This window comes from Notolabrus celidotus, chromosome 12 (genome assembly GCF_009762535.1).
Source record: "Notolabrus celidotus isolate fNotCel1 chromosome 12, fNotCel1.pri, whole genome shotgun sequence".
NCBI classification, from domain to species: domain Eukaryota; kingdom Metazoa; phylum Chordata; class Actinopteri; order Labriformes; family Labridae; genus Notolabrus; species Notolabrus celidotus.
This window is the reverse complement of record NC_048283.1, coordinates 16,576,736-16,588,153: the sequence shown is the minus strand read 5'-3', so window position 1 is coordinate 16,588,153 and position 11,418 is coordinate 16,576,736. Positions and strand designations below refer to the sequence as shown.

The 11,418-nt window shown below is 36.7% G+C and overlaps 1 protein-coding gene across 1 annotated transcript; it reads right to left on the bottom strand.

The window, feature by feature from the left end:
* Positions 1-563: 563 nt before the first annotated feature.
* si:ch1073-70f20.1 (prostate-associated microseminoprotein) lies at positions 564-1,536 on the bottom strand. Its single transcript, XM_034696921.1, has 4 exons — positions 1,428-1,536; positions 1,234-1,338; positions 954-1,062; positions 564-872 (listed from the first exon to the last, which is right to left on the bottom strand). Exons 2-4 carry the CDS (start codon positions 1,334-1,336, stop codon positions 698-700), a joined length of 387 nt encoding a protein of 128 aa, XP_034552812.1. The 5' UTR covers positions 1,337-1,338; positions 1,428-1,536; the 3' UTR covers positions 564-697.
* Between the last annotated feature and the right edge of the window lie 9,882 nt (positions 1,537-11,418).

Genomic DNA, 11,418 nt, shown 5'->3' with positions numbered 1-11,418 from the left:
CCACTAATTCTACTACAAATAAGTAGACATGCTAAGGAAATGGCCCAAAACAAATGGTGTAGTCACTTGGCTGGGAAAAAATCAAATGCACAAAATTTCCTGAGAGATCAAACCTATTTTTAATTATCTTTGTCTCCACACACACCCTCCCCCCTGCACCCACATACTCATCAATTTCTCCACAACACACCCACAAAACACACACACTCTCTCAACAACACTCTTCACACAAAACCCAGAGAAACCAACTGAAGGTGTGGACTTCTCTGTTGCTCACAAAGTGAAATACTTAAATACTTTTGCACCACTCCCTTATTTGATGTTTGAAATAACTGTCACCTCTGACAATCTTGTGGTCTAGTTTTGATGTTATAGTGTTGCATTTTTCTTTATGTTACGATACATTGATTATACTGACAAATATGCCCTGAAGCACAATATTTTATTCTGTTTTTAGGTTGAATTTCCCAGTTTTCAATGACAACGAAGACATGAAACTGTTATAGCAGTTATAAATGATAAATAACACATTTGACAAATATGGAAACAGAACATTAGCCATTTTAATTCAAGCCTAAGGCATTAACAATAAATAAATCAGACCCATGACAGAGTCATCAATAACACACATCAACAGTACAATTTCAAGAGAACACAACACATAGTAATATTGCTATTTTTGGATCATTTGCTGAACTCAAAACATAGGATCATTGTCAGACTTCCATGGCTGTCCTGAGGCCGGTCTAAGACGGCCTCGTCCCCAGAGGCAGGGTAGTTTATGATTGACCCTCATCACCGCAACACTCGTACAAGAGTCAGGTTTACGTATGATCTCGCACCAATCAGGGTAGTCCACAGGTTGAGATCCGCTGAAAGGATGACCAAAGTTAGAGTTATATCTCCAGCATGAAAATGATGTTGGGGTTGATTACAGCTTAAATCAAACTCACTGTTCACAGCATCCTACTCCAAAAGGCTCCATGCAGACACACTGGTAACAGTCACTGGTTACCCAGCTCTCTCCTATATCAAACACCTTCCCCATGTGTTCACAGCTCCCTGAAAATTACATGCATTCATTTGTTATGACATTCCTCCTTAGTCCCTTCCTGTATAAATTAAGGAGCACAAGTAAGAGTCAAGCTTTTAAAAAGTACTGCAGGGGTGGGTGTCAGTATCCACATTTTGCTGACCAAACCATACATGCATTTGTAAACACACTCGCTGTACCTTTTGTGTTGAAGAAACACTCGCCACTGTTGTACACTGAGAAACATGGCACACTGGCACTCAGGAACAAGAGTAAAGCTAAAAGCACCCCTCCTGCTGTCATTTCTGAAAAATGAAACGTGAAAAGCAGTGGACTTGTTAAACAAAAACAGCCAAATAACAAAATGAGAGAAATTCCAGATTGCTAGTCTTACCTATTTCAGAGTTTCCAGTTTGTATTACAAAAAATCTTCCCCTGCCGTATTCTCTTTCTGCTCTTTTTGCTTCGTCCCTCTTGCTTTCATTCACCCTCTCGTTTTTACTCTTCCCGTGTCTCCCCCCTTTTCAACTCTCCTTGTCTCCTCCTCAGTGCTCCTTTTGGTCTGATGCTCCTTCTCTGTTCTCAGATATTTATACTGAACGTCTTTATCTCTGCTGTCATTACTTTGTGTCCACACACACCCTCCCTCCTGCATCCACCTACTCATCAATTACCATCCTATATCTGCACACGCATTCAGTTTAAAGACACACATGGAAGCATTATTATTACAATGTTCGTCATTCCCCTCTTTCACTGCCACACAGAAATAGCCCTAGAGTATACAGTGTGCACTCTTTCAGATAACATTTGCCTCATGGTGTGCTTTTTGACCCTATCAGTGGATCTCACTAGTGGCACCATGCTCACGACAACCAGCCTGGCCTATTGTCCTTCACAGGAGCTGCACGTTTGTCTACGAGTTTCAACCTTTGACCCCTGCACAACATCCAGACCAGGAACAGATGGGTGACGTCACGGATACTACGTCCATATTTTATACAGTCTATGATCCAGACACATCTAAAAGATGTAAGACATTTAATCAACATGGTGTTTAAAAGCTTATTTCCAGAAAAAATGTTTTGTTTTAATAGTTGACATCTTATAATTTTGTGTACTTTGAGCATTTAAGAAACATACACACAGATTTAAATGTAAGAATCCTACAGTCTAAAATAAGACAGGACAAGTTTAAGTCAGAGATTCTGTTTTTTAATTCTTTGACTATTTTTTTGGGGGGGGGCTTTTTTAGCCTTTGTTTTGCCAGGACTGCTTGAGAGGTGCAGGGAATGTAGGGAGAAGAGAGGCGGATGATGTGTTTCAAATATTGCCAGGACCAGCAATTGATCCTATGACCAGTGTGATGAAGACCGTACATTGGGCACCTGTTCCAGCAACTGTAATGAAACAACACCCCTGGAATGGAAAATCTTAAGTAAGATCACAGAACAGTCTTCAAATTTTTATGAGTATAAAAAGTAAAATGTTGAAAGTGTGAATGGTTTCATTTTAAAGTGTAATTTATTTTTTAACTATTTAAATTATATAACTGGACTTACGATACGATATGATACGATACGATACGATGTACTTTATTGTCCCTGTAGGGAAATTTGTCTTTGACATCATTGCTTCATATGTTACCTGCTCCTTCAAAAATAACCACAATGACACAAGAACACATAAATAACACACATAAAGAAAAAATACAATATTTACTCTACATTTCCAGTTGTGAAGGGTTACCTACTTGCTGAAATAAAGCAAATAGGGTAGAGAAGCAGAGCAAACGCTGGCTTGAACATCAAGTGCTTGATTAAATGTGATTTGTATGTTCGTCACGACTAAAGATTGTATTCACTGATGCACATAAGTTGCTTAATTAAATTTCATATAATGCTGTTAATGAACCATTAAGCAGAATTTATGACAGTTAATATGGTTGTACACAATTCAATGAACATCAGTTTATTTACTTTTTTTTGTCAGGGTTTGTTCTTGAGTGATATTTTATGTTCAGGAGGGATTTGAAGGTTTTGTTAAATTTGAGGTTGTTTTATTGTTGGGGGATTGGTTTCAGTGTTTTATCTTTTGTTGCTATGATTTGTTTAACCAAACCATCCTGGGTCCTCTGATAACATTTACTGATGTGGACAACATGCCCTAATGTGCACACACAAACAGACACATGCACACACCATCTTGTTTGCATCTCTTCAGTGGACATTACAAAGATTTTCTTAGATTCTCTAGAGACTTCACCCAACCGTAACCCCTATCATGATATTTTCTTGCCCAACTATAACCCTTATCTTGAGAAAAAGCAAGTCTTCAGCCAGAAACACTGATGACTTACATTATGAGGACCATGTTTGCAATTTGTCATCACAATGCAGATGAGTCTCCACACAGTGTGACTGTTTTATATAATATTGTCCCCAAAACATTAGTAAGACAAGATGCACAAACACACATATCAGTGACAACAAACTTAAGACACATTTTCATAGAAGCATAGAAGTTTAGAACCAAACCTAAATGTAGACCTTCAATTTTACTACAGATCAGAGGTGCTACAATATCCTACTTGGGGTCAGACGCCCTCTAGTGTTGCAATAAACACATTGTCCTGATTTCTCAGATCTGTGTGCTGCACTTTAGTGATGGCTTATGTTTAATGGGGCCTGTTCAGTTGTATAACTATAGGCAGAATAGTTTGAAACAATTTGGCACAACAGTGGCCTGGTGTTGATTTAAGAATTTAAATCTGCAGGGTAACTGAATGTGCTATCTATTGGTACTCTACTTTCGGCTGCATTTGTATTGGGTGAACTCTCACATAGTCACTCATTTGATAAGAAAGCATATCATTTATACACATCGGGGCCTCAGATTTTCCAGCCAGTGCCTCTGCACTACTTCTTCTGTACGTAAGGTGTTACATCTGTAGGAGATATAACTGTTAAATAATATCATAAACTTTGAAGAATGCAGTAAGTGACAAGGAGGTTCTTTTATTAGACAAAAGCACGAAAGCATGTTCCCTTAATGTCAAACCAATAGTTATTCCAAAGTTTCTTTATTGTTTTTTTATGCACAGACAAGTACACAGTAGGTTCTGTGACACTTAACAGTAGGAACAGAGTTCTGTGACTGACGTTACAAAACACACTAACAAAAAACACCACTGAGATCCCACCCACCCCAGAACATTGATCCCTTCACACACACCTCCCATTCATACCGACATTAGTTAGGGGTAGACAAACAAAGAAACAAGCAGTACCAGGTAAACAAGTTAGAGAAACCAAGATCATACAGAACTACGTAATCATTACCTGAAAACACGCTAGTGTATTGGGGATGTCACTTTAGGCTTTAGAGGCAAAGACAAAGTGCATAGGCATAAGAGTGACATAGATTAATTATGTTTTCCAATAATAATAATAATAATAATAATAATAATAATAATAATAATAATAATAATAATAATAATAATAATGATAATAATAATAATAATATTAATAATAATAATAATAATAATATTAATAATAATAATAATAATAATAATAATAAAACATAAATAAATAATAATAATAATAATAATAATAATAATAATAATAATAATAATAATAATAATAATAATAATAATAAAGAATATATAAAAAAAGATTCAGATATATTAATATACAATCAGAGTTGATTTTTAAGTTTTGATGGACAAACTCACATATGGAAAAAAATCTCCTAAATCAACTTTACTTTCCTACTGAGTATGGAAAAAAGGTCAAAAGGAGCTTATGCTTCTCTCTGCTCTGGAAGACAACAGCTATTATCTTGTTTGGCTTTGTAAAGATCACTGATACTATAAAACTGCATGCAGCTAGTAAAGCCTGTTTGCTCAATGAGCAGGATGTTCTTGCTTAGCTATAACAGAAATAAATCCTGCTGCCTGGGCTGTCAGCACTGATAAAAGTATTATTGTACATGTGGGTGTGGGTGTGTTTAAAGTAAAGAAAGAAAGAAAGGAGAAAGTAAACAGTGAAGCAAGGTATTCCGGATCATTTTTGTTTGCATTTTTATTTAGAGCATCAAAGACCTTTACATTTAACACATCATCATCATCAGTGTTTTATGCTTGGTATTATTAAATAAGTAGATAAACTATCATTTTCCATCTATTTGAAGTTAGCACAATGCATTATTTTTATTTTACAGCAAACACATCTACACAAAGTTAATAAGTTATGCTTACAGGGGGTGCGATTAACTGAAGGAATGAGAGAAAATGACACTGATATTGTACCAAACTAAACAATGGACAGTTACACAAATAGTGAAAACTTGAACTATAAAACCATTTACCTGAACTTCTGACTTCAACGAGAAAGAGACGTAAATGCCAGACTCTGTAGGAATATGTCTGATATTTAGTTGACAGGATAAAGCATAAGAACAACCGAATATCAAACATATCACACAGCCTCCAGCCAGTCAGAGCCTAGGAAGACTGGAAAAGCCTGAAGTAGATAAGACAAACAACGCAGTGAACAAGGGAAGCACTCAGATTAATACAGTGTCAGCATGGCAGTGTCAGTCAGATTGTTTCAGTCTCTGTATAGGCCACATGTAATACAATAGGATGCATAGAAAGTGTATTATTTCACAACAAAACATTGACATCAACCTGTTCAACACAACTCAGGAATTATGGACAGAGGAAAGGCCCTGAAGGAAGGAATCAGAGATCCTGTTTGCATTTGAGATCACCTATCAGTGACTCAGTTTGCTTCAGGGAGGACAGGGTAGATGGGACACATGGGACGACAAAAAAGCAGGAAAAGGAGAGGCAAGATTTACAGCAAGAAATCCTCTACAAACTCAAACATAAAATACTTACCAGCTTCTTCTATCAGCACACAGCTTCACGTTGTCCTGTCATTAAAAGTCTCAGTAAAAAAAAAAGGCTCAAGCCTAAAAAAAGGGATTCAACTTTAACATGTGTGTGTGAGCTACGATCTGTGTGTGAGAATCTCAGCAGGACGGTATTTATATACACAACCCTGTGAGTTTGGGGGGGACCACCTACACTCACTTTTTCACTAACACACACACACATTCACACGTTGCAACATGTAATTAGAGGTATATTGATTAGCTGCTGTGGCCTGCAGCCTTTCCTCCCTACATTAGCCTGATCAATAAATGTGATGTTCATCCTGCTGTGAGCCCCCACCCCCTCCCTCTCACACACACTCATGCATTCACAGATGCAAAAGTCAAATAACATTCAGTTATCGCCTGTAGGGAGGACAAGGGTGGACACTAGATGGACACACCAACAGTTGTATCCTGCTAATAATACACAATTTGAAAGGAATGAATGAATGGAGAAGATTTAATTTTAAAGTTTTATTACAACAATAGTCTGGCTGAAATAACTTGCAAGTTTGTATCTCAGGAGGGTCAGGTTCAGCAATCACATATATGTTCAGGAAGCTTTACATAAGGTCTGTGAAAGTGAACATTAGACGACTAAGTTTTTCATTTAAAAAAACACATTCCCTCTCATTTTTTGAGTTGTAAAGATTATTTAACATTTCAATCATATTAAAGGACAGAAATAGAATTCAATTTGACTTAATTTGTTTTATGTATAAATAGACCATATCCAATATTGAACATACATGTTACCGTTTAATGTATTGTGTTAGCTCAATGCTTATTTACATCTGCAGTCCCAGCAAGTCACTATTAAAACATCACATCACATTTTAAATTAGTACATTACTGCAGGTAATCATTAAACAGTCAATGATTCATTTTCGTGATAACTATGTACAAAAAAGTTTTTGAATACATGGATTTAAATAAGTCTTCAGATATTGTATTGATAAGGATTGTGTTAAGTTTAACTAGTGAAGCTTGTGGACACAATTAAGAATGATTCTGTGAGAAACTTTCTGTTTGTGTTGATTTTGGGGCCCCCTGTTGACAAAGAGGTTTGTAGTTTTTCTTCGTAAAAATTTGTATGATTCGTGTGTAAATTGCGTTTATTTTTGTTTTTTTTTAACCTTCATCTCAAGTCTTTTACATGTAAATGAATCACTAAATGACAATCTCTGCCGTGAAGAAGGCCTTTCTGACCTCTGACTCAGCATTTTTTCATTTAATGTCAACAACGTTAAAAAAATTCTGTCCACTTTTGAAAAATGTTCAGTAAAAATTAAAATTTTTGAGTTTTGCAATGTCTAAATGTCGAGCCAATGGCTTTGCTGAGACCAAAACTTTTTCAGGATATTGGCTTCAGTCACAACATTCATCACACATTCACAAGCCTATTAACAGTGATTTTCAAGTTGTATCTCATAAATATAGCAGCTAAGATGATTGTGAAGGTGAGCACGGTATCACAACTACCATTCAAAACTTTTATGCATGACTTGGAAGTGAATGCAAGACATTGCCATGCCAATCCAACACTTATCAGTGAAACCACAGCTTTTTCAGGTTTCTCTGACTTAATAGTAGGAGTTGGCCAGCCTTGTTGCCTGAGCGTGTACAGTATTATTTTTCTTCTACTGAGGAGAAGGTTTAAAATTGCTCCCTTAACAATGTCTCTAGACCTTCTTTTTGCTGTAAAGGACTGTTTTTATGATTCTTGAATGAAAAGATAGTGCCGAAGTCATATCTTTGCATATACAGGATTTCATCTGTCACTTGAAAATGTAATTGAAAAAATGTCTTCATAATAATTATTTTAGTCCTTTCAATGTTGAGATGAACAAGTTACTGAAATTTAAAAACAAAAGTGTGTTTTAAGACACATTTATGTTACAGCCATGTAACACTGCTAGTTGAAAACTGGTTGAAGTTACATCTGAGATGACCGGATCTGATTGCAACCTGTTTATGCCCAAATTTAAATGTTGAAATCCTATGTGCTCACTCTGTGTCAGTGGTTGTGGACATTAAACATAACTGTATGGAAACAATCAATATTTTCCTTGATGGTCTTTTAAAAAAAACTTTTGTAGGACATACAGGGTGTGTATATGAATCTGAGTGTGTTTCATTACCAGCCGAAAACTCCTTACTTGAGCTTTAATATTCTGAAAAGTAACAAATACTGAAGGAAATAACTATTTCATCAGGAAATCATACATTCATTTCTATGGGGAATTTAAATGACAATAACACTTTGAGCGGCTTGTATGTTTCTGTAGTCAGGGTGGCCTCTGGCTGTCAGGATGACCTCTGGTTGTTAAGATGACTGGTGATTGTATTATCACGCCATTCTGCTTATAGAGGGGGAGTGTGGGACTTTCACATGTGTTGACATCTCATCCTGTGTCAGATATGATGGCTGATGAAGAATATGACACTTCACCTGTAGGTGAGTCATGACTTTTGTTTTTATAGGCCACATGCAGGTGTAGAACTGGTATCTTTGAAAGAAGTATGCTGTAATTATGTATTCTGAATACAATGTGTGACCCACAGTATTTGTTTAAGAAATGCTAACAAAACAACATCAGTCACATTGAATCCATTGTCTCACACAAAGGTGCCTTTTATTGCCAGTTAAAATCCCTTTTTTCGTACATCAGCTTAGAAAGAACATTTCATAAACAACAGTCCTCGTTAGTGACCACTGAATGTCCCCCTATTCTGTCTCTGTATCCTCTCCCAGTCTGACGCTGACCTTGTGAGCCTATTGGGGCGGAATGATAGTCCTCTGATTGCCTAACTGTGAGCCTGGGGGGAGTATTTTGATCTCCAACAGATGGAGGACAGTGTGGGTAACAACTGAGAGATGCCAGGGTAAGCTGAAAAATTATTAAAAAAGAAACTTCATGTTGTTTAGAGAAAAAGACTTCATATTTCATCTAATTCTCCACTTTAATGTATTTTTAAAAGTATAATTGAATCCTCTAAATACACAGGTATGTATCCCTGATTCAGTCCATGTTTCAAATTAAATGTTATATTCTACTTTCATATAAAAGGTTAAAAATAAAATCTTATTTTCAGTTTTGTTTAACTAATAATGTTGTTAGAGTTCAGGCAAATCTGTTGAGCTGTCACATCAATCAATTTAGCATATTTTTTTTCTAACTTGTGGCTGCTTTTAGGAATGTAGCACTATAACACATTATTAATTTAATCAGACCAATTTTACTTCTGGCAAAATCAAGATAAAGCCAAGTAATTACTCCAAATCCGTTAATCATAGGGAACCTTAGGTGCTAATGTAGGAAACAGTTTTTAATGAACAAGTTCAATTGAAAAAAACACACTATAACCTGATAAAATAGTCAATTAGAAACTAACTTGAAAACTTTACAGTTTCACCTTTGATGAAAATGTTCCATCAGTGAGAGCAGGGATTGTCTCGTGTATGTGCTTTCAAGTATCCGTCTATTTGTTTTCCCTCATCTCCTGACATTTTTGACTGTTAACAAATAACTGCTCTAATTAGATAAAGATAATTTGATAATAGGGTAGTGATACAAGTGCACACATAGGATCCTTATGTCACCATAGAACAACAGAAAAAGGTTAACATAGTTTTTCATGGTTTGTATTGTGTGTAATTTCCCTACATATCTGCATTGAGCACTACAAAAAGCTACTGCATCAGCCTTATCCCATGATTTGCACAGCATACCCAAGCATAGATGTACTTTTCAGCCTTTCTCATCAAATGCTGTGTCACTTTTGAATGTTCAAGCTGAAATTATAACACAACAAATATAAATAATACATTTAACATTACATCAAGGGGAAATCATTATCCAGTAGGAAAAAAATGATGACGCTTTAGGCTGAGCAACGACACTGATCATATGGCCGGAGCTTCAGCAGGATAACAGGGTGAAGTTTACAGGCAGTGACAGAAAAGGCTCCAGGATCTCTGATTGGTCAGTCTTTCAGTTTTTCGCTCGTTGTTTCTGCTCTCTATCTCTCTCCCAACACATACACACACACGCACACACAGACAGACAGCCACAGGGAAGCAGACACAGACATATCCTGAGGCACGGTCACTAAGGAAAAGAAAGGCTAACAAGGTTAACAACAGTTTTCAATACCTATCTTTGGGTTTTTCGACATTGGAGGTAGAGGAGTTATCTAACAGAGACAAAAAAAATGTGTCCTTCCTCATTCAAACTGACCCCTTATTTGCATTCCCAGTTGTTTCCTTCAACGCAGTCAATAAACTGACCTCACAATATTAAGTCAAATATTAATCTATGGATAGGGTGAGTCTTTTTAAAGGGTTGGTGCACATTATTTTTGCATTTGTAAACAATGAAACGACTTCACATGCTTGGTGAGTTCTGAAGAATTGTGCCCTCTGTGACTCTTTAACACATAACTCAATAGTGTGCAGTAATCAGTATCTGTGCAACCAGGATCCGGGTAAGCAGGTTCAGATAACCTACAATGTGTCTATTTAGAACATACATCCTGATTTTTGTTCTCAGTGTAATGTTTGGCATTCTTCAACACTGACAATGACTGTATTATTTTGCAATTGTTAATAACCATTCTGAAGGAAAAATGACATGAGTACAAAGACATACTATACCCTCAAAAACCACTCATGACCTTCCATTGATGTTCATTCCAGCCTCTTGGTTGGTCAGTTTTTTTTAGAAAGGTCTAGGATTTTATTATGGATTCCAGAGGGTTACAAAAGGGGGACTTTGTGACGCAAGGACATCTTGGTGACATTTTGCAGGTGAACAAGAACTCTCAGGTGCCGCTGTTGGTTCGAACAGTGAAGGGAAGATGAAGAGAGTCTGGGGACCTGCTGCAGCAGACCTGACCTTATACTAAATCACACATTAGATATTTGAAATATCCAAGCATGAGGTGCAGATTATATTTTTTTTAATGCAGAGCTTTTCAACTGTTGATAGTTAAGTTGTTTCGCAATTATACTGCATTTTAATGAAACATTAGTTTAGCTTCATATAATGTGTGTTGGAAATTTTGTATTTCCATAAATATCTTTAGATAGACATCTATGGAGATGACCAAGTCCATCCCAATGTGTAGATGTGATCTGAAGGGGAAAACACACAAAAGTATGTTGTATTGAATTTGGTTGCCAGACAGAATATGAAAAGTGTCTTGGTCATAGCGTAGAAATGTGATCATGACTTAACTGAGAGGATGAGACAATTAATAGAGTAGGAAAATGGCAGAGAGAGAGAGAGAGAGAGAGAGAGAGAGAGAGAGAGAGAGAGAGAGAGAGAGAGAGAGAGAGAGAGAGAGAGAGAGAGAGAGAGAGAGAGAGAGAGAGAGAGAGAGAGGGGGGGGGGGGGGGGGGGGGGGAATGACATTCAGCAAAGAGCTGCAGGTTGGAATTG

Excerpts from the sequence above, each read along its gene's own strand:
- si:ch1073-70f20.1 (XM_034696921.1), bottom strand. The coding sequence starts at position 1,336 with ATGACAGCAGGAGGGGTGCTTTTAGCTTTACTCTTGTTCCTGAGTGCC. Across the intron at positions 1,063-1,233 it reads GTGTTTCTTCAACACAAAAG|GGAGCTGTGAACACATGGGG; the intron begins GTACAGCGAGTG and ends TGTAATTTTCAG. Across the intron at positions 873-953 it reads GGAGTAGGATGCTGTGAACA|CGGATCTCAACCTGTGGACT; the intron begins GTGAGTTTGATT and ends TCATCCTTTCAG.